This window comes from Populus euphratica, unplaced genomic scaffold, assembly GCF_000495115.2.
Source record: "Populus euphratica unplaced genomic scaffold, PopEup_1.0 scaffold22.1, whole genome shotgun sequence".
NCBI classification, from domain to species: Eukaryota; Viridiplantae; Streptophyta; class Magnoliopsida; order Malpighiales; family Salicaceae; genus Populus; species Populus euphratica.
Genome location: NW_011499863.1, coordinates 1,189,178 through 1,213,551, shown reverse-complemented (window position 1 = coordinate 1,213,551; position 24,374 = coordinate 1,189,178). Strand labels below are relative to the sequence as shown.

Below are 24,374 nucleotides of genomic sequence, written 5' to 3'. Positions count from 1 at the left end.
AAAGGAAAAGAAATGGTTGATAACAGATTTAACATCACATCCTCCACTATCTATCATAAATAAACTTTACAAAGTATAGGCCTGAGTCCAGCCCACCTTAAAACTGGGCTTGAGCTCTGTCTTAAAAAACAGTCAACCCTCTTCTATTACATAACAACCGGATTGTTAAAATCACGGTTTTAAGGTTTGATCCAGGATTTCTCAGATCATTTTTTATAATTAATTAACCTGATTTGAGTTTAAGAGTTGAGCAAGTCGATCAGTATAGCATAATTAATCGGTAATCTATATAAAATGAAATACTAAAATAAACAGACTTAAATATTTGTTAAACTTTCAAGGGCACAAACAAGGAAACATTTCCGTAGTAAACAAAAGAAATCATCTGTCCGTGACTTTCCCGGAAGCTGATGATTCCTTGCCCATGGAATTGTCAATGATGTTGGAGTAGAAATCCCAGTCAGGATGGATAGCTGTTATAGCAGACTGTCCAAAAGGGTGTTCCTTCACATATGCAGGGACATCTGCTGCTCTTGCCAGGCCATCCAAGTACAGTCGGAGCTCACCGTTTGGACCTAAAGTAGCATCATCCAGTTGGTCCGGCTTGTATTCGGTGGGAAATATTGCCGTGCAAGGCTGAAAGGAAAAACAGATAAATGAGATTTGAATCAAGTTAAGCAATCTAAACAAATTTTTTTAAAGTTCTGGTTATTACAGGATTTAGAAGTGCCTTGTAAGGTTTATCATCAATCAGTAATGTATTTGATGAAGAATATTGCCCTCTTCTCCATGGAAGATTAGAGGACTTGTTGTCCCACAGTTTCTTCAACTCCTTGAAAAAGATTGGCTTGTTCTTGTTTTCCTTGGTGCTGAACCCAGAATTAGTGCAATCATCTTGGTCCTAAAAAGGTGAGCACATATATCAGACAACAAGGAACAACTTGAATTGTGTTTAGTTAGTGTTCAGGGACAGTGGCGACAGATACATAAGAGATAGAGACAAAGCCTCTTCTGTCCGTCCGAAAAGATACCCAAATGCTATCCTAATACACAGTAGATTCATTGTATAAGCACGAATTTGGCTTCCTACCCAGACAAATAAGAGTCTGCCTTTGATTTCTCCTATCACACAATCAACGGCAGTTTCCAAGTTAGTCCTGTTTCTCATGTTCAGAGCAGAAAAATGAGTGAATTTCTGAATAATATTGATAGCATCTAGCAAGAAAATTAGACGTGAATCGGGAAGATGCAACTCTACCAACCTTTTGGCAGAAGACCAGATTCCAACTTCAAACCTTTCAAGGCAAAATCTCACAAACTCTTCACAGAATGGCCTCTTGTAAACTGAGAGAGACGATCGTTAAACAAGAGTAAGTAAAAGCCTTGGTAGCAAAAGGAGTGTAAACTGAAAACTTACCGAAAAAGCTTCCACTGGCAGCATCAGGAGTCCGATTATCAGGGATATTGGCCTTGTTTTTGTGAAACACCCTTTCACACAGTACCCCAGCTAGATCAAGTACAAGAAGTTTCTTGCTTCCATCTGGACCAAGGCTTAGCTTCTCTAGTTCAATGCCATCCCCATTGAGGCCATCCCCATCTTCGTCATGATAATTTAGGTCATCCCTGTTGCCAGCCATCTTGATTGTGTGGTGAGTCAGAAATTTCAAAGTTTAGTTTGACCTTTTAAGCAAAGTGGTAGCTGGCTAGGTAGGCGTCGGATCATGTGTCTGAAGGTTACTAATTATTAATTAATTAATACTTGTGCCCTTGAACTTCTGCTGATTAATCACAAAGGATTAATTAATATTTTGGGCTTGCTCAAAATTAAGGCACGCTAGTTAAGAAACATTAATTACATTGTCTCGGCCAGGTCAAAAAGTATATTGGAAAGGTTAGAAAAATAGTTGCAGATAGTGAAATATCTTGTGGAAAACATGAACTCTGCTTCATGGAGAAGTAAACGTAAGGTAAAGAGTCTGAGCCAAACGTCGGTTCTCAAAAGGGCTAAAACCCTGTCTTCTTCTTCTTCTTTTTAAAAAAAAACATCATTGGAAATCAATCAATTGCTATGGCTTTTGGGCAATCTTATCAAATCCAGCTTTTCATCATCTAACTTGAGTTGGGGTTTTAATTAAACTGACTGAAAGAGAATTGATCTACCAGCGACTCCATTAAAATTAAGCTGAAAATTGGTTTGGTTTTTTATTCTTGAGAAAAATTCAAAATAATATTAATTTATTTTTAAAAAAATCTTAAAACAACAGTGTTTTAAATCTACTTTAATTAATGAGTTGGCCGTAACTCAAGTTATAAACCAAATTATACGTGGGGAGTACCAGGCTTGATAGACAGCACTGTTAGTCTCGAATCATTCATTGTTCGTAAGTTGTTTATGATACCTAATTAAAAGTGACCGGACGTCCTTGAAAAGGATTAGCTTAAGTGGACTGATCACCAAGCCTTCGGTAAGATTCCGTCGAAAGTAGTCAAACAAGTTAAAAGAGAAGACAAGAGCTAGTGAGCGTGCCTTTGCCGAGACAAGACTTCGTCACCTTTGGTAAAAGCATGTATTGGTCAGATTATGAAGTGATTTCTAGTTCTCATTTCATAGCTCTCTTTTATGCATGGATTATATATATATAAAGAAAAAGATGGACAATGAAAGAAAAAAACAATATGAGGACCCACAAAAAATAAAAATAAAAATATGTTTATATCTAAAACTAAAATAAAAATAAAAATATTTCTTTTATTTTCTCTCTTTTATATCTATTTCCTTTCCATCTCTCTTGAGTGAAAGTTCTCAAAGCTTAATTAAAGAAGCAGAGATTTATTTGCTTTACTTGTAAAAGCAGAGTGGGTTCTTCAAAGCAATCCATTGGGAATCTTATCTGATTAGTTATTTAGTTTTTCTTTTTAAAGAAATGGTTATGTATCCATAAAGTTATATTTCCTTTTGTTATTTTTATGGAATTAATAGTGTAAGAATTTATTAATTAGTAGGCTTTTCTTCACTGTCATCGAATATAATCATTTGTTGTCTTAATTAAGTAGATAAGGGCAAGGGACCTAATTTCCCCTTAAGGTTCTCTAACAAAATAAGCTTCCAATTGGATACCACCAAGTTAAGCCCCAGCCTCCTTTGTTTTTCTGTGTATCTGGTGAAAAATAATTTTTTAATTTTTATATATTTATTTATTATTAAAAAAAATTAATCAATAAAAAATATTTTTTAGTTAAAAAAAAATTGATTTAGTTTCAAAAAAAGTGTTTTTTTATAGATGAAAAATACTTTTTAAAAATTATAAAAAAAATTAAAAGTATTATATTATTTGCGGATTATAACAAATTTGGTTTTCAAATTTTTGATTGCTATATATTTTATTTTAATTTTTTTTAAAATTTTATTCTTTAAAATTTAATTTTTATATTAACTCCAATCCTTATTATTTGCGTAGTAGTATTTCCTTCAAATTACAGGAGAAACCCAAAACAGGAGAAACCCAAAACGTCGTCGGATTTCTCTGAAGAAAGCCCTTAATGCATGTTGTTTAGCATAAGTTTTTAAGAAAAGAACTGCTGCTGCTAGGATTTACAAGTGGATCAAGAAAATTTAAACATGGAACAGGAGGTCTGCCAAATTCTATAATTAATTAAACATGATCTTTAACAAAATATGAAACATATGGATTAAGGCAACAGAATTACTGTAGGTTTGTTCAACACCAAACAACATAAAAATAAGCAGCAGCATATATACAATATAAAAACATCTCCGTTGTTATTTTTTGAAAATTATCCTTGCTAGGTCACGATCGGTTCCTTGCTACGGCGTCGAACAATCTTGGAGTAAAAATCCCAGTCAGGGTGCAGGGGAGTGATTGCAGGCTTCCCAAAAGGATGGTCCTTCACATAGGATGGAACATCTTTAGCATCAGCCAGGCCTTCCAAGTAGACCCGAAGATCACCCTCAGGACCTAATCCAAATTAAATCGTTAACTATATAATTAGTATGGTTAATAATATATATTAATCAATCCTGTAACAACAGAAGGTACGCAGCAGGACTTGCCTAAAGCAGAATCATTAACACAGTCCACCGTGTATTCGTCAGGAAAAATAGCGGTGTAGGGCTACAAAAATGGACAAGCAGGACAGTATCATCGAAGTGAACAAATTAACAAACTGTTTTAATTTAAGTAAAAGGTGATGGTTAGTTTTATTACAGGATTTAGAAGAGACTTGTAGGGGTCATTATCAATCAGCAAAGTGTTCAAAGAGGTATCTTGCCCCTTGCACCATGAAAGAGCGGAGAGCTGATTAAATTCCTTAAGAAAAATCGGCTTCTTCTTGTTCTCCAAGGTTTTGAACCCTGAATCAGTACATCTGTCTTGGTCCTGAAAAAGGACATCATTAATAAGACAGGAATGATCCCTGAAAAAAGATTGTAAGATGAAGCAAGAAAGGTAACCCATACTTACCCAAGCAAATAGCAGCTTGGACCTGAAACCTCTCATAACACCATCAAGAGCATCATTCATGTACCATCTGTCTCAGACAGCAGGAAGAAACTTGGTTAGGACAGGACATCATTCAACATGAAAGGTTACTGAAAAATAGATAGGTTTTTACTCACTCTCTCGCAGAAGACCAGATTCCAACCTCGAATCTTTCGAAGCAGAATGTCACAAAATCATCGCAGAATGGCCTCTTGTAAACTGATCAGAAGAGAATATACCTCGTAAGAACAAAAAAGAAAAAATTACACTGCAGATTGATCACAACTTTACCTTTAAAGCTTCCATACACAGTATCAGGACGGCGGTTTGTCTGAACGTTACCGGAACCGCGTTTAAAGCAGACCCTGTGACATAGCAGCCCGCCAAGGCAAAGGATGAGGAGTTTCTTTTTCGGAACTTTAAGGCTTAGTTTTTCCAGTGAAAGATCATCAGGCAAATCTCCCTTATCTTCTTCGTTGTCCTTACTGTCATCATAGTTGATTACTGACTTGAGCTTCAGGCTACTGTCTGTGCTTTTTCCTTCAGCCATCTTAACCTTAATGTGGTGAGTTTTGATGATGTACAAGAATGAGATTAGGATTAAGATGATGTTGTAGTGGGTGCTTCTGGCTGGGTTACTAGGTGTATACATAAATATATAGTTGAATGAGGTTGCAACTTTTGAAAACACTCCCCGTGTAAAATTGTAAATATCAACGCAAAGCCACCACCTGATTAATTGGTGGAAGATAAAAATAAATAAAGTTGTTGGTATAATTGAAGATAAATTATTGATGGAGTCTGAGTAAAAATAAGTTGTTGGCATAACTTGTAGCATAATTGGTGTCATAATTTATGGTCTTTGTTTTCTCACTCTTATCTATAAATAGACAATATCTCCAAACTTAGTTTACATACTAAGATAGAGAGAAGAAGAGGAAAGCGAAGAGAGAGTAATCCCATAAGATTATAAGGTGTTTGTGAGGGAGTGAGTGAGGTATTTTCTCTTAATAATAGAGAGATTCTTAGTTATTCTCTTACTATTTGAGAGAGGTTGTAATTCTCACATTAAAATCCTTCTATACTTGCCCGTGAACGTAGTCTAATTAGGTGAACCACGTAAATTTTTGTGTATCTTATTTTTCATTTTATCTTATTCCTTACCTTTTGTCTCATCGGGTTTGCATGTCAGTATTCCAACACTTTTATTATACACTTTTAGGACTTTCATTTTCAATAAAGATTACTTAATTCCCAAGTCTAAATGCAAAGCATGGAAATGCTGATTTTTTGTATTATTACTTTTTAGAGAGAATATTAATTTTGATGTTTCCAATATATATTTCGATGAATCCTTGATTAATAATTCTTAACAAGTTTAACTTTAGTCTCAAAATTAATCATATTAGTTTCCAATACATATCTGTCTATCTATATTTGAAGTGCAACTACTTCATATTCACACAGTCTCAAACCACACGAAGGTAGAGAACACTCAATTACTTAAGCCATGAAAGTTCGTGTCCCTAAGTGGATTCAAAATATATCTGGAATAATAAAATATATTTTGTATATGTTACCTTACATGCTTTTTTATTATTTTCCCAAATTGCTAAATTGAAGCAATTTCCCCGTCATGTGTTTTCATCAAAATCTTCTTGAAGATGAGCGTTTGGTTTGAATTGCAAAACTAAAAAATACAGAGTTCATTTTAAAAAATTATAAAAAACAAAGTACTGATATAGTCTTTGTTGAGACCATATAACGATACATAATTAAAAATCATGAAGTGATTTCTAGTTCTTGTTCCATAGCTTTTTTTCAAGTCTAGCGATTAGATTTTTCCTTCATTAATAAGCTTCTAATGCTTCATACATGATATTCTTGTAAAATTCGTTCCACTAGGAACTTTGCTGCTTTGGTAAAGCATGGTGGCAAACTAAATCTATTACGTATTGTTTGTTAATGCAGCCAGTTGTGGGATTAGTTATGCTGACAAACAAGCTCGTAGAAATAAGAGAGGTTGATCATCCTCCAATAAAGAAATTCTAGAAAAATTGATTTGATTAATTAGTTATTATTTTTTCAAGAAGGAGATTATTGATACACTTATATTTTCTTTTGTTATTTATGGAATTAATAGTAACCGTTTATTAGCATGATTATTAAATTTAATCCTTAATTTGTTGTATTAATTATAAAAACAAGGGAAAAAGACATATATTTTCCTTGAAATTCTCAACTAGGTTCTCTAACAAAATAGGTTTCCATTTGGATCTCCTACCTATCACGGCTACAATCATTAAAATTAATGAAAAAATCATTGTAATTTTAAGACAAATTGTTCCTCCCTTTTAATTTTTTTAAAGGAAATAAAAATTGTAACAAGGATTCATGGAGTATGTTTCATTATATGGAAAGACAAAATCAAGAATTTTAAATGATAATGGAGAACTATCACATTTTTATTTTTATTTTTATTTTAACTTTAGTTATCAAAAAGGTTGTTTTCATCTTATTTTGTACGTGTTTAAATCATTGAGTCACCTATTACACCTTAAAAGCTCATGAATAGGGTCAACTGCTATGGTATTGTAAACATTTGCAGACATCTTGGGCAACTTCTTATTATGGATGTTATTGGGAGGATGCAACACCTTGTTAAGGTAATAGTGAGACTTGATGAGGTATTTTTTTTTTTTTGGTTTATTTATTTGCCAACACTATTTAAGTGAAAAGTTGTACTTGGTTAATTAGTTGTTGAATGATTGATCGGATAGAAATATCTGTTGTGGTAAAAAAATCTATTACATATTTTATTTTAGAAATATCTTGATTGTTTGTCATTAATTATGAGTAGGTGTGTAAAAAGCAAGTTTTAGAAAGAAATTGATGGTTTTTTCACAAGTTTCTCATGGATGGCGTCAAATGATGATGCTCTAAAATTTAATATGCCTAAAAATAAGTTTTTTGGGTGATTGAATTATAAGTCAATCAAAGGTTATTATTTAAAAATTCTTATTCTTCATAGTATATAAATTATCTCATAATAAGAGCTTTATAGTACCTATAAATAGTCTGTTTTTAGGAGATTTAAGGATCTTACGATGGTAAAGTCAATAATTTTTAAAAGAAAATAAATAATAAATACAATAATAAATATTAAATTTCAAATAAAAAAGTATATATTTTTATTTTAATGTGATAAATATTATAATACTCAAAAGAATTTATCTCTTTATATATAAATTTTAAATTACTTGTCGGAATGGTTTGGGAGTATTCACATACATTATAGCATTAATAGAGATTAAATATTTCTAATATAACCATTTAATAAAAAATAAATATCATTGATATTAACAGTAATATGAAATAAATATTTATAGTATTATCTTTTATGATGGTTTATCAAGAGAAGAGATATTAGTATTTCTTTTCATCATTTGAGGATCTCTAAAGATAAAAATGAATAATTGGTGGCGGGTACCTGTTAGGGGCTTTCATTGGGCACCTGGACTCTGCACTTACTAAACTCATGTCAAGTTTGGTTCATCCCAGGACAGGTTTTCTTTGCACCCGGACTTAACATTTGATTGAGCCCATATCAATTTGGGTGCATCCTGAGATAGGTCCCTTGAAACTTGGGATCGGCACTTCACCGAGCTGATGCCAAGTTAGGTTTACACTGGGCAGAAACCCCTTGACACTTGAATTGAGAACCTGACCGAGTCCATGACAAGTTGCATTTGCCCCCACCATCTTATTTCAATGAAGGGTTTAACCCTAGGCTTCTTCGCAGATAAAAAACTCACTGGTTCGTCAGGTGAAGGCTGCAACTTTTGAAATTCTTTTACGTAGATCACATCCTACCGTTTGCAAATATATATATATATATATGCCCACCTAATTGTAATATGACCCTTTGAAAAGAGCCTAATTATTTTGAAGGAATTGAATGTTATTGATTGTATCCCATTATTTACTCAGAGATTTGGATTTCATTCAGTTAATGTTCTTAGATTGCAATAATAGAGATAGAATTGTCGGGAATTTATTTGGTTATAGAGACAGATAGGTAAAAATAAATAAGATTATTTCATTTCACTATTGGATTTTCATTTTCAATAAAGATTATTTCATTCCCAAGTCTAAATTCAAAGCACGGGGCTGTTGATTTTTTCTAGAAAGAATATTTTCTGCATTCCAATTCATATTTCGACTCTTGAGTTTCCAGAGCATCATGAATCCACGATTAGTTATTCTGAACAAGCTTCTTTTCGCTTTCATCGGCTAAACCGATTTACTGAATACACAGCCAAGAATCCTATTGGTATTCTCCCTTTAAATGCAGAGCCTCAAAACCAACCGCACTAGGTTTATGGAGGAGAAACCCCTTGGATGAGCTCTTGAAATATTGTTCTATCCATGTCTGTTTGTTAACTCCGACTCAGGCAAGTTGGTGCACATGCAACTACTTGCTACGCACACAAAAACTCAAACCACACAAGGCTTAGCAGACATTCAATTGCGTAAGCCATGAAAGCTCCTCTCCCGAGTGGATTCAAAGAATATCGGGATCATCTTTTTTTTTTTTTTTCCTTTTTTGAAGATTTGTGTTTAGTTTGAGTTACAAAGCAAGAATACAGAGTTTATTATAAAATTTTCCATCAGCTTTGATTTTGAAATGGCAAAGTGCAACATGTTATAAGATACGAAACGGGAAGACTGTTAAAGTGGAGGTATACATAGTAATAAACTACTCGAGCAACTTGAGCCCAGAATCTTTATCTTCTACTTAACACCAAACAATCTTCCTCTAGACACGAAGAAATTTATGAAGAAAATATTTAATCAAGCTGCAAAAGCACTTAAAAATAAGCATGTCCGAGAAGAATGTTGCCCATCTTTGCCCATGTAATGAATCACCTAATAGAGAAAGAAAACAGTTCAAACATGAAAATGTCATCTCTATGACAAAACAGCTATGACACTTGTACTTCAAGACAGAAACAGAACTATGAAGCTGAGGAGTTTAAACATCACGGCTCACCAGCTAGTAATCAAGCAGATATGCCATCAACTTGGTAGCAGTCTAGCATTTTCGCTTGCAGATAAATCATTTTATGAAACCCCTTATGCCAATATTAAGAACTCTTAGCCGGCTTATTTTCATTGATGTACATGCCCACTGTTTTAAACCAACGCATTAGACTCCGGTGCTCCTTCACATACAGCCATGCCTGAAGGAAATCAAACAGCTTCTCATCCACCCCTCGTTCTTCAATAAAACCGTGGAATGCATCTCTCATCCTTTCATCAAGTTCCCTGTCAATGAGGGACCAATTTGTCAAAGTGTACAATCAAATCAATTAAATCGAAGTTATTCCAAGGAAATGAAGGGGGAAAAAACAAATAGAATGGTTTCAGTTGCAGCATCCTAGTACATGCTAATGCAAGCCAATGGAAAGTACTTATCCCAAGGGAAAGGGAGTAGACAGAAGTTCCTCTAATCAGTTACATTATCCACATATCAACGAAGTTGATTCCCTTTTAAGCATCATATGCCTCATTGTTTTCCGATACTTTAACGCACATTATTACTGAAAAACTATTGAATGACTGACCCGTAATGAGAAACAAGAACAGAAACTTACGCAAACTGCGGGCCACTGTATGTAGCTGTAACCTCAAGAAAATCAGCACTGTCAAGCTTTGGCCTCAAAGAAACAGAGTGAACTCCCAGTGCATCTGGATAAAGTCCACATAGAAAATGCAGAGATTTATCTTGTCCAGGCTTCGAGACATCCACATGAAGGAACAACTGATTCATGTCCTCGTCATTTTCATCGTCCTCCCCACCACCAGGTACAGCATACGCCATCCTCATTACAGAGAGTTTAATTTCCTCATTCCCATAGGTGCGAGTCAAAACTGGACCATTCCCATCCAAAGCACCTTTTACTATTGAAAACTCAGATGGAGGGTTCATTTTCTACAACAAATTCAATTTCAAGCAATCAAATTAGCCAATAAAAACTGTATCACACACACTTTCACATATTTATACACATAAAACCCAATTCAATACACAACAACAAACATAACTCTAATCCGACAAACATGTATGTAGAGACCGACCTCAATTCACAAACTCCGCTCCATAAAAACAGACATGCAAGCATGTACATAGATATACACAACCTCAAAAACTTCAAACATTGTGGAAAAAGATGACTTCAGCTCCTTAAGTTGCCTAAAGTCTCAAACTTTACTCAACAAAAACTCAATCCAAAAAAAATAGCCAAAAATCATTAAAAAAAAAAAAGATGGGTTCACCATTTTTAATCCAAAAGGTAGTCAGACTAACATGTGCCGCCATTTCTCAATCTAAAACCCTAAACCCTTTGTGGTGTTCCTTTCAGAGCAATAACAAAAAAAGGGTTTTACTTTTTAAATAAAAATACCCTAAAAGGTTTTTTTAAGTAAAGATTGTGTTTACTTACAGGAGGAGGGTTCATCTTGGAGACTTCTACATAGTGTTCTTTCAGATACCGAAGCAACAGTGTGTCCACAGAGGCGGATTTGCTTGTTGGTGGTGATGACAAGCATCTCTTACTTGCTATCATTCTCCATGGCTGCCTCACGGTAGCTTCTCTTAACACACTCTTCCACATTTTTCTTTCACTTCCTTTCAAATCAGAGCAAATATCAAAGCTTTGTATTTCCTTGAGTAGAACAAAACAGAGAAAAAAAGAAGAAAGAAAGAGGATCGTAACCCGACACCTTTTACCCATTTTTGCTTAGATAGTGGGCTTGTGAGGATTCAATTAGAGAGGGCAATTTAGTCCAGCCCAGTAGGTAAGCGATCTTATTTTGCCTACAAAGGCAATTCTTTTTCAGCATGGCCCAGCCGTTGGATCTATCTGGGCTCCTATCAACTCGGGACTTAGCCCATGATGCTGAGTTAAAAAAAAATCAAGTGGAATTATTACATGTTAGATTCGCAACCGTGTCCAGGGTATCCTTTTTTATTTTTTAATTAAAAAATAATTAAAACAAGATTATTTTAGACCTTTTTATTTGCTAGAAAATAATTTTTTTAAAGTAAATTTTAAAAAAATAAATTATTTTATCATTTTTATAATGCAATGAAAAATAAGTTGAAAAACACTTTTTAATATTTGATTATGTCATGAAAAATAAACTAAAAAATAATTTATTAATATTTTATTTTTTTAAGTTTATTAAAATAATAAAAAATAAATCATAAAAATTAAAAAGCTAAATAAAAACTAAATTGAAAAAAATATATAATTTTATAAATTATTTCAAATAGAATAAATAATAATCAATCAAATCTAAAAAATAAAACAAAATAAAAGATGAAGAAATTAAAATAATAATAATTAATATTTCATAAATTATTTCAAATAAAATAAATAAAAATCAAAATATTTTGAATAAAGACCAAATTTAATAGATAAAAAATTTTAATAAAAAAATAATAAGAAAAAATAAATAACAATTATAAAAATAAATATCAAAGTTAATATAAAAATTAAAATTTAAAAGATGAAATTGAAAAATAAATATTAAAAATAAAATATATATAGCAATCAAAAGTTTGAGGATTAAATTTAATATAATCAATAAATAATATGACTTCTTAAAACTTTTCAGAAAGCATTTTTTATCTTAATTTTTTAAAAAAATACTTTTCTGAAAATTAAATAAAATTTTTATTTAACTAGAAATTATTTTTTTATCAATTGTTTTAATAAAAAACAAGCATAAAAAAATTTAAAAAATTATTTTTTAAAAAATAAACATAATTTAACCAAACTCGATTTTATACGACCCCAACCCGAATCGACGATTGACACCAAACATGCAGGCATCCCTAGATGTAATAGGGCTTAAGCTCAATAGGCCATGGCCCGTAAAGAAAACTTGGTGTCTTTTTCAAGGGCTAGCATCAACTGTCACTGGTTGGCTCCCAATCCCGTGTCTCTCCGGTCACTCATAAATCGATCTTTAAAAGGAAGAGAAAGAAGCAAGGTACAGTAAACCAAGATATTATGTTACGATACAACGTTATTTCACTGAAAAAAGATGTATTGAACAGTTGCTAATTTGTGTTTTTTGTGTTTCTGTTTGGATTTTGCTATGCACAGAGAGAGAATCTTGAAAGAATGAAACGGCAGCCACCGCCGGCGTACGGGGATGGGAGTATGAATCCATTTGGAGGAGGGAGTGGACAGAGAATGAGAGGAAATACAGGGACAATGAGTAATAGTTATGGAGGAGGAGGAGGAAGGCAAGAGGGGTATTCTAATGTGGAGGCAGAGCAGCATCCTGGGTATAAATCTTCGAAAGCTGAAGGGCAGTGGCAGTGGGAAAGAGAGTCGCGGAATGTTCACAATCAATTGCCGCCTCATGGTTTCAGTGAAGGTGAGTGATTTTTTTGTTTTTTCATGATGTTCTTGTGTTTGATTGGTGATTAAAGTACATGAGTGAATGTAATTTCTTGGTTAGAAGTTAAGGTTGTTCTGGGTTTTGTCAAGGTAGTGAATTTGAGTGGAAGATGAAGGGAAGGTGTGAATTTCTCGACAATACAGGAATTAATGTTAAGCTACTTCAGGTATCAAATTATGGTCAAAGTTGTTAATGTTAACAATTGAAAAGTGAAGGAATTGGTATGTGGAACTGGTGAAAGTGTCTGTGTTTGTCCGTTTTGAAGTGGTTGATACCGTGACCCTCTCGGGCGTAGCATGGTTCTATCAAAGAAAGCTATGAACTTTTTGACAATGCAAGCTGCGTTGATAACTTGATGTGTTAGGATTAATACCAACCCATTGAAGTTTGGATATTGGTCTGGCGGCACTGAAGCTTTTAAGGTTTAGAATCAGAAGGTGGAGACTGATATTTGTATGTAATTTGAATGCTACATGCGTGAACAAGCTTTTGGTTGCATGTTTAATAACCATGGGAATTTTGTTTTTTTCTGGGAGAAAAAGAATGTAGTGTTTGGTTTTTATGAATGTCTGTTCATATTTGTATTGTTTTTCTAGGTCAAGGGGGTAACGGAGCAAGATCTTACTACCATGGACTGCCACCTGATCCTAAAAGTGGTTTAGAAAATCAATCCAACAAGGAAGCTAGTAGAATCCAGCCTCATGAACAAGATATGGAACTTGGATTTGAGGACAATTCATTGCCAATGTCTTTTGAAGGTGTTGAAAGGAAGTTCTTTGATGAAGTAATGACTTTGGCAAAGGAGCAAAGTGATGCAGAGGATGTGGAAAATGCTAGGCATAGGGAGGTGAGGCTTGCTATGAAGCAAATTTCCCGATTATTTGCTCTTGCTTTTCCTTTGTAACTATGACTATTACAGATTTTAAATATAGGCCGTTAAAGGGAGGGATTTTTTCAGATATTTTTCGCTTGCATGACTGGAGAAATTGAATTGTTATTCAAGCAAAGTAATTTATAAAGAGTTATTGTTAGCTAGCATGCTATATACTTTTAACTTTCTTGTTATGAACGGTTTTGAAATCTTGCCTCCCTTTGCTTTCTAACTAATCGGTGCCTGATAGCTTTCGCTTTTGTTGTATTTCTTGCTCAACCTATCCAAGTTTTTTATTATTATTATTATAGATTAGCCGAATGATAACCATTCAATGTGTTTGCTGCTTCAGAAAATAATTGAGATCAATACCAGATACCAGGAGAAACTTTCTGCACTTCGAGTTCAACAAGCCAATAGAAGAGAAGAGTTTCTTCGTAGGGAATCACAAGCTCGATTAAGTCAGTACCAGCAATCGAGCATGGGCCAGTACCCAATCACAGGTTTGCAGGATACCCGTGGCTATAGTGTTGCAGCTGCTGCAGGATCCACCGGTGGCGGAGAAACACATAGGATTTATGCCAGTAGTCAGTTTGAGTCCAACCGTGAACGACCTCAGTATGGTGCCGGTGGAAGAGCTCAAGGAAATGAGGGCAGGGTTCCTTACCCCGAGGGCCGTGTTTACAATAATGCCGGAACCAGATATTACTAGTGATCAAACCGAAGCTCTTCGCAAGGTTGGCTACATCTGTAAAAAACAAAATGAGTTTAATTCTGATCGTTCCCTTTTTCTTCTCTTCTGTTACTAAATCTTGTTGCTGCATTGATTTTTGTTTAGTAATGTAGGATTGCTAATCTTCCTACTTCAAAGGGATTTATAGTGCTTAGCATTTTGTGCTTGTCGTTTTACACCACCAAAATCCCTGCCTGCCATTAGTTTTATTTGTATCATTTTTTAGACTTGATGGCGCCAATCCTGAATCTTTCATTGTATATCAAAGCAAAAGATTGGATGTGTTTTAGGTTTTGTTTTTTTTTTTAAGTAAAGTTCAGAAAAAATAAATTATTTTTTTATGTTTGATAATATTATAAAAAATGAATTGAAAAATATTTTTTAGTATTTGGTTATGTAATGAAAAATAAACTGGAAAATAACTTATTAATATTTTATTTTTTTCAAGTTTATTAACATAATGAAGAACAGATTTTACAAATTAAAAAATTAAATGAGAATAAAATTAAAAAATATATAATTTTATAAATTATATTAAATATAATAAATAATAATCAAAATAATAAAGATTAAATTTAAAAAAAATGAAAAAATTAAAATAATAATAATTAACATTTCATAAAATATTTCAAATAAAATAAGTAACAATAAAAAAAAATAAGGATCAAATTGGATAAATAAAAAATTTTAATAAAAAAATAATAAGAAAAACAAATAAAAATTATAAAAATAAAGATCAAAGTTAATATAAAAATTAAATTTTAAGGAATAAAATTGAAAAATAAATATTCAAAACAAAATATATATGACAATCAAAAGTTTGAGAATCAAATTTGATATAATCAATAAATAATGATATTTTTAAATTTTTCACAACTTTTAGAAACTAAAAAATATTTTCGTTGACTAGAATATTTTTTGTTAACCAACTTTTCCAATAATAAATAAATTTAAAAAAATTTAAAAAATAATTTTCTAAAAACTACTTCATAAAAAAACAAACATAATCTTCCAACAATTTTTTAACGAATTTCTAAGATTTTAATAGAACAAAAGTGGTCCATCCATTCTTTATTGAGACAGTACCTTGAAAACCTTGAAATCCATGGATGACAGCTAGCACTTTAGGGGTTGAATGGTTAGTGCTGGCCTGCTTGTCTTTGCCTGAACCCTGGTGTTGGAAGGAAAAAATTTAATCGTGTTCACTAATAAACAAAGCGAGGTTATCAGAAAACATATTACGAAAAATAAAACCATGGTTATTGTAAATACCCTGATGCTCAGAACCAGAGAAGACACTTTCTCAAAGAAATTGATATGATTCTCTGTTTATGTTACATGTGACAGAGTACAGCGAAAATGGTGGTGACAAGCAAATTTACCCTACTATAATCCTATGAGCTACCTCTAGTAGTAGTGCAGTGTAAAATTTCTTAGGGTGGTTTGCTAAGAAGAAGGTACAAAATTGCTACATAAGCCCACCTTCCTACCGACCAAATCCGTCCTGACAAACAAGAAGACCAAATAAGTAAAGCAGAATCAGGCACATCTCCGGAGCCTGAAAAGGTACGTTTACCTTTGTATAACTGAACGATTGGTGGGCAACCTAGGAAACAGCAAATCATGCTGTGTATCTCTCATCAAATCAAACAAAGAAACCAAACTTCAGCCCTGTGGTGTCTTCACCGCTTGCGCTGTGTTTTTTTTACCCTGACAAATTTTCTACCAGACTTGTCACCACCACCTGCACCAAATGAGAAGCTTCCTCCAGCATTAAACTCCCGACTACCAGAAGCCTGAAAAGCTGGGTTCTGTGGCGCAGCCACACTTGGTTGGCTTTCAAATTGAAAGGGATTTGCACCTGATGAACCTGTCAAAGTAAACTGATTCCCTCCTGGCAGAGTAGAAAAATCAAATAAAGGGCCAGGGGCGGCAGCAGGTTGTTGGAAAAATGCAGGAACTGAAGGGGTGGTTGCCTGAACTGTGTCCTCTGCCATGCTGTCCTCCATGCTCATTTGGTCATTATTACCAGATGGAGATGAACCAGACCTGAAGCCAGGATTTGGGTTGCCAAACACAGGCTGTGATGGAGTAGTGGATGCAGGTGAACTGAAGGGGAAAGCAGGACCAGATGAGACACTGGGGGCAAATCCCACGGATGCACTGCTGCTTGTAACAGCATTAGAAGTTGCTCCAAAGGCAAACGGAGTCGAGGAAGAAGAGGATGTTGAAAATCCCATAGATTTTGGGGCCTGCCAGTTGGAACCAAAGACAGTAGATGCAGGGCTTGCAATGGAGCTAACAGAGATGGACTCTGAAGAGGTAGTAGAAGAGGTAAGTCCAAAAGAAGCACCAGAACTGAACAGTTTAGATGTAGAAGAAGAGCCAAATGTGGGACTGCCAGAAGAAAAGGCTGTACTCCCAGTCAAAGCAAAAGGAGTTGATGCAGGTGAACTAAATTGCATCGGCATGGTCTGTGTTGCAGTTCCCATTCCAGTTCCAGCAGCAGAAACCTGAGCACTGCTAGCACTAAAAGGATTAAAACCCTGAGATTGATTAGTAGCAGCTGAAGTTGAGCTCCCAGCATTCAAGCTAAAAGGACCACTTCCTGTGCTTGTAAAAGCAGAAGATATAGCATTCAAAACGCTGCTTCCTGAGCTCGTAACTGCAGGAAATGTACCACCAAAAAAACTATTTCCTTTGCTGGTAGCTGCAGGGGTCTTGCCACCTGTGCTTGTAATTCCAGAACATGTACCACCAAAAACACTGCCAACTCCACTAGCTGGGTTGCCAAAGCCTGGTTCTTTTGTTTTTGCTTCTGTTGTTTCATCAATAGTAGATGGCACTGTTGAGGCTGAAGTTGATGGGACAGACCCAATTTTGGAAATAGGTGTAGCCGTCAAGGAAGGTGCTGATGCTGAAATAGAGAAGTTGCTATTCCCGTCAAAGTTCGCCATTGTAACTGCGGTGGTAATGGCATTAATACTGCCGCTAGCAACACTGTTGGCAAAGACGCTGGATGAATTTTGACCAGTAAAGTTACTTGACAGTAGAGGTGGACTGGGAGAGGAATATGAAGATGGGGTAGAAGCAAGAGATCCATTATTTAGACTTGAACCATTGGAGGCGATGCCAAATGAGAACAGGCCTCCAGTAGATGAAGTTGAAGTTGAAGTAGAAGGCACATTTTCAGGTGCCCTGAAGGAACCCTCATCCTTCAAACTGCTCTTATCTTCAGTTTTATCCAGTCCAGGGTCTCTGGTCACCAACTCAGTAGCACCAGTAGCAACAGACTTAAAGCTGCACAATAGGCAAGTGAAAAAAGTTGATAGCCAATAAAAATAAAGATCAGGGATGTCATGAAGTTTCACAAGAAATGCAAATGAATGGTTGACATGATAAAGGGGAAAAAATGAGAACCAAACCCAATCAAGATAACATCAATTTGGTGAGCCTGGTTACAGCTAAGGTTGATTTTTTTACAAGTTACATCTATGGACCCACAATTTCATTTAGCATGACAGCATATATATTGACCTCACACTTTTCAGAAGTCATGACAACAAATACCATGCGAAAATACTAGCACATGTCCACTGACCTGAAACCCTCTGGTTTGGCATCTGATGATAGACCCAGCTTTGGGACAGATGGGTCACTCAGGACTGGGGAAGAAAATGCAAATGGTGCAACTTTATCACCAGTTTTATTGCTGAAATGGAATGTTTGGGAGGTGCCATTCGGTTCCTTTGGCAAAGCAACCTTCTCCCTGGAGCTAAATATTTGAGGGGAAGCATTCGAGTAGTTTGGTTGGGCACCTTCATCAGATATTGAAGCTAACTTCTGGTTTACTACAGCCTGCTTATCAGTCATGGCAGGCAATGGTGTCGCTAGAGATGTAAAGCTGATGCTCTTTTCAGCAATCACAGACCCATCAATCCCTGCATTTTTTTGGTTGAGTGTAGAAGTTGATGGGGACTTGACTTCAGAAAGAGCTGGAGACTTCTCCAATACAATAGCTTCAGCACCAATGGTTTTTCTTTCAACCAATTCAGAACCAATCTTTTCTCGCCCTTCAGCCAACATACCAGACACAGTCCAATTCGGGTAGTCATCATCATCATCAAGCTCCAGAAAATCCTATGAAAGTGAAATACAATTCAGAAGCAAGTTATGTAGAGCTCTGCACTTGAATGTCATGAATAATCAAATTTGCCAATACATGTATGAGATAAAGTTAACGTTGAATGGTGCAAAAATGATTGATGAAAAAAGAACTACTTTGATGAAAAAAAGATGATATGATTCCAGATGATGAATGAAGAAAATATAGAAGTGAGTAAGCTAAGGAGATGAGTAAGATCCAACTTAGGAGTAAATATCAAATATAACAAGATGAAACACGAACCTCATGTGCGCTCATCTGGAAAGCCCTTTTCTTCTGTTGAGGGGACTGGACAATGGTGCTCGTCACAGGAAAAGCTGTTGTTTTGACTCCAGCCACATTATTCTTCATTGAACTTGTGGCGCCCATACCATTTAACGCGGAGGCTGACTTGTCATAAGGAAGAATGGATTTGCTTGGACCATTTTCTTCAATTTTGTCTTTCATTTTAAACACAGACTCTCGTGCATCAGGTAGCAAGGTGTTGGGCTTAGCATCCAACTTGTTATTATCATTAACAATTTCTAGCAACTTTGAAGAATCAACATCCTCCAGGCTTCTAAGAGCTTGTCCCCGTAGCATGGATGGTGACAACCTGGCAGGAGACTTCTCCCTCGATGAGACCAACACATCAAGCTGCTGCAATATCTTTGATGCCATCTCACTGGACTTGGAGGGAACAGGGGTAAAAGCGGTACCATGGACATTGCTATTCCCATTATCCTTCAATGGTTCGCCCGCTAAAACTGGCTTCTCTGTTGAGGTTAGCCTTTGAGCAGCATTAGAAACCATACCATTTCCACGAATAGAAAGAGTACCAGACATAGGCAGAAGGTTAGATTTCTGACGAATTCTACGTATTGGACCGACAGATCCCATATCATTATCCAGGACAGAACTACTCCTCTTTGAAGCCTGAAAAAGAAATAAACTAATCCAGTTACATAATGCTCAATGGAATTCTAAAAGTCCCCGGACATGATTTCAATTGATTTCAGCACTTGTACCCCTTGTTTAGATCCAGAAAATCCGTTGTTCTCCCATGCATTCTGAAACGAAGATGATGGTCCAGCAAAAGCATCACTTGCTGTTCTTGTACCCTGGAAAATGAGAGAAAAATGTGTAAATAATCAAAATATAAATCACAATTTCAAACAGAAACAGATTTTCATATCATACCAACCTGGAGGCCAGTAGTTGCATGAACTCTGGAATACGGTGTTCGAGTCATACTGTATATAGCAAATCTACCTCGGGATCTTGGTGTCACAAAACCATTCTGAGGAAACTCAGCATGGCCAGAAGAACGCGGTGCAATTGAAATCATTGGTGATTTCGGAGTAAATGTATGGTTGGTCAGAACTGTTGGATTTTCCCTTAATGCCTGACTCTGTGATTCTAGCATTGATGGTGAAACTTTTAAGGGCCTACTACGCATGTAAGATTTTGCAAGCTCTGTGGGGGAACCAAAATCCTCCTCAAGGACCTGGAGACATTATAGCCACTAAATGTGAAACACGTCTAGGTTTGCATATGCACATAAATGCATGAATTCACACATCGTATTGTTGCCCACCCTTATATTCTCCATTAAACAAGAGAATCACGCCAACCCACATTTCTATGTGAAACAAGAGCCGTGGTGCAAAGCCACTAAGTTTGAAAAAAGAGCCACAAAGCAAAGCCATGGAACTATGGGCATGTGCGGGTGTGCATATAACACACAAATGCATGTGTGCACACGTGAGCAGAAAAAAGTAAGATGAAGCATGTTAAATTCCCCTACACTTGAGCTGACAATAGGTGTTGAATTAAAGCGACCATCAAACCCATTATTAACAGGGGTAGTCAATAACTCCTTTTTGCCTTGAGAGACCATAACTTTTGAAGCAATCACTTCAGATTTCTTCTCTTCATTTCCAGTAGGAAAATCAACAGTCTTAGATTGCAGCAGGGCTGTCAATCGATCAATTTCAGACCTGTGGGAAAATTAAAAAAGAAAAATTTATGTCTTGCATCACCACATCATCCTTCTAAACAATTGTTATCCTCGGTAATGTTATTACAAAAAATATGAAAAGAAAATTCCTTGTAATAGATTTTAACATACAGAATGACTGAGGAATTATGATAATACAAAAAAATATAAAGGTGAAGAAAGCTTCCACCAAGCATGCTGTGGAAGTTACAATACATACATTCAACTAATTTGAAGCTGCTAGAATTTGATCCTAACTTGCCTGGTAAAAGTCTTCTGCTTTAGAATTACTTCAAGTTCAGTAACCCCGTCCATATCAGAACCATCACTTGGACCACTGCATCCATTGGTGGTTGCTCTATGTGTTTCAAAAAGATCCTTCTAGGAGAATTTTTCAAACAGCACAAACATATGAATCAAATTTGCATTGGGTAAATCATATTGTACATATATATGAACCACGAGTGCAAACATATGTAGATATTGCAAATTCATCCATGAAAATAGATGAAAATGAAGTTTTCATAACCCATAGTAGAGCATATACATTTAATTTACTCTTTGATCCATTAGAAAATTTCTAGATAACTGATTCTACATTCATAAGGAAAGAAAAGGAATGCACAATTAACCACGCCCATTTCTCCCCCGTTGCTCATCTCTTTAGAGTGTGTTTGGTATTGTGGTAACTATTATGGTTATGGTTTGAAAAAAATTGTTTTATAAAAAGTATTTTTAGTTGAGGTTGGTTTGAAAAAATAGGTGGTTGGTTAAAACTGTGGTTGAAATTGAGGTTATAAAATAATTTTAAAATATATATTAATATTGATGGTTTTAAATTTAAATATTGTAGAATTAACTACTCCTATTATATCATAAAATAAATAATACTTGATATAAAATATTTTTTATTATTCCATTAAACTATTTATAATTCCATTACACACAAAATTCAACCGATAAGAACTACAGTTTTCATAATTTTATGAGCGTGTAATAAAATCAGATAAAATATTATCAGATATAAAATTGATATTACAGTGCGAGTGAATTTAATTTACTCTATACTAGTTTTTCAAGAAAAAAAATATTGTTCATATCACAATGCAAGTGAATTTAATTCACTCTAAACTAATTTAAAAAAAAAAAAAAACTGTTAAAAAAATTAACACACTAAAAAAAATGCACGTGAACAGTGCAATTCACTGAACAGTGTGTTTCACAAGTTGAAACTCGTAAAAAAGCAATATTTTACTGCTTCTAAAAAATCATGGTCCTGCCGCATATAAATGGCGGGACCCATGTGTTTTGATTATTTAACCATTTGCAACCAAACGGCCATTTCATGCGTTTTTTGAAGAAACGCGAACGCTAACGCATAGCCAAACAGGCTCTAATCCTGCAAATTTCATGCCTAGTAATATTGTGTACCTGAAACGGTAACGGTAATTGAAAAAAGATACAGCAAGTTTACCTTTTTTAACTAGTTAAAGTCTCAAAGTGCACTACATCAGTTACAAGAATCCCCTTGATCCCTTGCGTCAGCACACACCCACACACACATATATAAGGCAGAGCAGCAAAGGCATCCATAACATGCAATAAGCTTGTAATAAATTTATATCTACTGTATAATGAAAAGGCAGGCATGTATTCTCTCTTCATAGCTATTTCTGCGACCACCAACCTGGCCAGGATTATCAACCAATAGGGAAATCTATAATAACCACTGAACTTCGAGATTTGAACTTATTCCCTTGACTAGCAATAGACATTCTTCCCAAACCCTCACTTCCAACAACACAACCCAAAGCCATTGATAATAAAAATTAATTGTATGACTGATTAACAATCAATAGAAGGAAAAACCGAAAAGAAGCAAAGAAAAAGACAAGAAATCAGACTTACTGTGGAAAAGGCTCCTTTTCGCTTATCCATTACTCCCCGGTTTTCCTCTGTTTAAAAAAACAAAAATTAAAACAAATTCTCTCCTTTAACAGACGTTAACTACAAATTTCAATTCACTAACTAAAGTACAGTTAAGTAAGGTTAAACATCATCAACAAAAAAAATCCACTCTAACAAACAAACCCCGACCCAGTAGAGAAACCCTAATTTTCAGTTCTACTGGTCCAAAATCCCTAATTCCCAAATTTCACCATATCAAAAACTTAATTACACCAATTCCACAAAAAGAATCGAACGAACAGACAATAAATCTCCCCTAATTGAACTAGTAAGCACTTAACTCCTCAGGAGAAAACAATAACAAAAGGAGAGCATCAATTTTTCAACAAAAAGAGGACATTTTCGCACTGGGAAGAAACACAACCTGTCCCCCACTCCGTTTCCGGCGGCTGAGACGGAGGAGCCACCACCGGAGGCGCAGGCAGTCGTTTACGAAAGACAGTAGCGAAAAGCCTTTGGGCACCAGAAGCAATGAGTCTCTGAGCCGGATCCACTAATTTCGACAACCAACCATTACCACTCCCACTAGGGTTTCGGATAGCCTTCGCAGGACGATCATACGGCGTCGTTTGCGTACTCCTTCGAAACGGCCTTTTTGAAAATTTCCCATAACCTCCTCCGTCTTCATACGGCCTCTCATTTCTTTCCCGGGTCACCGCCGCCATATGAAAACCAAGAAATTAGGGTTACGGTGTAGAGAGAGACAACAAGAGAGCGTGTGTTTTATTGTAGAAAGAGAATAAAAAAAGGAGCTAAAATGATATAATTAGGATTTTATTTATTTGTTGAAAAGGTAGAGAGGCAAACAAATATCCCTGTGTTTATATACACAGTGAAGCTCACGGTCATTTTGTGATGGTATTTTACTACTTTAGGCCAACTACTCAAAGAAGTTATCAAACCGGTCCAGGGCTGATCAATAATATAATTTTAAAACTCAAATCGAGGAAATGAAACCGAACTAACCTATAAAAAAATTAAAATAAAATAATATTATTTTAATTTAAAAAAATAGTTTTTTTACTGAATTTTAATCTATTTTATTCATATTATTTGGTATACAGACCTTTTACTAACTCAACCTAAGTTAATTTCCTTTTTTTCATTTAACAAGGATCATTCTAAATCTTGAATTATCTAGATGTCAAGTCAATTTGTTGAGTCGATGTTAGTTTTATTATTAGGCTAGGGACTTGGCTCAAGCTAGATTTGATTTTAATTTGCATTGATGGTTGATTTAATTAAACTTGAGTGAATTGTGTTTATTTATTTTTGTATTTTAAAAGTATTTTAAAAAAAAATAAAAAAAATTATTTACTCCAAATTAATATATTTTAAATAATTTTAAATTATTTTGATGTATTAGTATCAAAAATATTTAAAAAAAATCATTAACATATATACTGATACAAAAAATTATTTGAAAAGCAATTTCAGTTGCACTACCAAGCAAGCTTAAATCAAAACTTAAGTAGGACATGATCATTGTTATTTTTTATTTTTATAAAAAACAATGACATTTAAAAAATATATATATCATTTAAAAGAATATATATAGATTAATTTGTCCATTTAAAGTTGAGTCATCCAATTCATGACCCAAATCACGTGTCATAAAAAATAAATAAAATATTTTTGAAAAATGTCATGTGATAAATAAAATATTTTTTGGTGTGTTTTTA

At 34.7% G+C, this 24,374-nt stretch overlaps 4 protein-coding genes across 7 annotated transcripts; 1 reads left to right on the top strand and 3 right to left on the bottom strand.

Moving 5' to 3' along the window:
- Positions 1-286: 286 nt before the first annotated feature.
- Positions 287-5,165, bottom strand: LOC105125581 (uncharacterized). Its single transcript, XM_011026097.1, has 12 exons — positions 4,791-5,165; positions 4,637-4,718; positions 4,482-4,548; positions 4,227-4,397; positions 4,073-4,133; positions 3,806-3,977; positions 1,760-1,778; positions 1,418-1,670; positions 1,263-1,344; positions 1,091-1,157; positions 716-901; positions 287-636 (listed from the first exon to the last, which is right to left on the bottom strand). Exons 1-12 carry the CDS (start codon positions 5,149-5,151, stop codon positions 382-384), a joined length of 1,776 nt encoding a protein of 591 aa, XP_011024399.1. The 5' UTR covers positions 5,152-5,165; the 3' UTR covers positions 287-381.
- A 3,988-nt stretch (positions 5,166-9,153) lies between these two features.
- On the bottom strand, positions 9,154-11,283 carry LOC105125408 (uncharacterized protein At2g39795, mitochondrial-like). The gene is made up of 4 exons (XM_011025827.1): positions 11,006-11,283; positions 10,157-10,494; positions 9,553-9,827; positions 9,154-9,428 (listed from the first exon to the last, which is right to left on the bottom strand). Exons 1-3 carry the CDS (start codon positions 11,174-11,176, stop codon positions 9,647-9,649), a joined length of 690 nt encoding a protein of 229 aa, XP_011024129.1. The 5' UTR covers positions 11,177-11,283; the 3' UTR covers positions 9,154-9,428; positions 9,553-9,646.
- A 1,122-nt stretch (positions 11,284-12,405) lies between these two features.
- Positions 12,406-14,808, top strand: LOC105125409 (uncharacterized). Of its 2 annotated transcripts, none has more exons than XM_011025831.1 (4): positions 12,406-12,560; positions 12,677-12,953; positions 13,574-13,824; positions 14,201-14,808. In XM_011025831.1, exons 1-4 carry the CDS (start codon positions 12,435-12,437, stop codon positions 14,558-14,560), a joined length of 1,014 nt encoding a protein of 337 aa, XP_011024133.1. In that variant the 5' UTR covers positions 12,406-12,434; the 3' UTR covers positions 14,561-14,808. The 2 variants fall into 2 exon arrangements, with proteins under 2 accessions (XP_011024133.1, XP_011024134.1); XM_011025832.1 differs by having other exon boundaries at positions 12,497-12,575.
- NUP1 (nuclear pore complex protein) lies at positions 14,538-23,463 on the bottom strand. Of its 3 annotated transcripts, XR_842235.1 has the most exons (11): positions 23,057-23,463; positions 22,633-22,679; positions 20,987-21,105; positions 20,533-20,725; positions 19,930-20,232; positions 19,754-19,846; positions 18,990-19,661; positions 18,183-18,721; positions 16,158-17,881; positions 15,668-15,752; positions 14,538-14,596 (listed from the first exon to the last, which is right to left on the bottom strand). XR_842235.1 is itself a non-coding variant. In XM_011025833.1 (9 exons), the coding sequence occupies exons 1-9, from the start codon at positions 23,355-23,357 to the stop codon at positions 16,264-16,266; spliced, it is 3,885 nt and encodes a 1,294-aa protein (XP_011024135.1). In that variant the 5' UTR covers positions 23,358-23,463; the 3' UTR covers positions 15,824-16,263. The 3 variants fall into 3 exon arrangements, 2 of the variants coding, with proteins under 2 accessions (XP_011024135.1, XP_011024136.1); XM_011025833.1 differs by lacking the exons at positions 14,538-14,596; positions 15,668-15,752 and having other exon boundaries at positions 15,824-17,881; XM_011025834.1 differs by lacking the exons at positions 14,538-14,596; positions 15,668-15,752 and having other exon boundaries at positions 15,824-17,881; positions 20,987-21,102.
- Between the last annotated feature and the right edge of the window lie 911 nt (positions 23,464-24,374).

Coding starts and splice junctions, on each gene's coding strand:
- LOC105125581 (XM_011026097.1), bottom strand. CDS start 5,151: ATGTATACACCTAGTAACCCAGCCAGAAGCACCCACTACAACATCATC. Junction 4,719..4,790: donor TGTGTATGGAAGCTTTAAAG/GTAAAGTTGTGA, acceptor TCTTCTGATCAG/TTTACAAGAGGCCATTCTGC. Junction 1,158..1,262: donor ATCTGGTCTTCTGCCAAAAG/GTTGGTAGAGTT, acceptor CATGAGAAACAG/GACTAACTTGGAAACTGCCG.
- NUP1 (XM_011025833.1), bottom strand. CDS start 23,357: ATGGCGGCGGTGACCCGGGAAAGAAATGAGAGGCCGTATGAAGACGGA. Junction 22,680..23,056: donor GGAAACGGAGTGGGGGACAG/GTTGTGTTTCTT, acceptor TTTTTTAAACAG/AGGAAAACCGGGGAGTAATG. Junction 20,233..20,532: donor CACCTATTGTCAGCTCAAGT/GTAGGGGAATTT, acceptor TAATGTCTCCAG/GTCCTTGAGGAGGATTTTGG.
- LOC105125409 (XM_011025831.1), top strand. CDS start 12,435: ATGGCCCGTAAAGAAAACTTGGTGTCTTTTTCAAGGGCTAGCATCAAC. Junction 12,954..13,573: donor GCCTCATGGTTTCAGTGAAG/GTGAGTGATTTT, acceptor TTGTTTTTCTAG/GTCAAGGGGGTAACGGAGCA. Junction 13,825..14,200: donor AAAATGCTAGGCATAGGGAG/GTGAGGCTTGCT, acceptor TTGCTGCTTCAG/AAAATAATTGAGATCAATAC.
- LOC105125408 (XM_011025827.1), bottom strand. CDS start 11,176: ATGTGGAAGAGTGTGTTAAGAGAAGCTACCGTGAGGCAGCCATGGAGA. Junction 10,495..11,005: donor CCAAGATGAACCCTCCTCCT/GTAAGTAAACAC, acceptor AATTTGTTGTAG/AAAATGAACCCTCCATCTGA. Junction 9,828..10,156: donor TACAGTGGCCCGCAGTTTGC/GTAAGTTTCTGT, acceptor CCTCATTGACAG/GGAACTTGATGAAAGGATGA.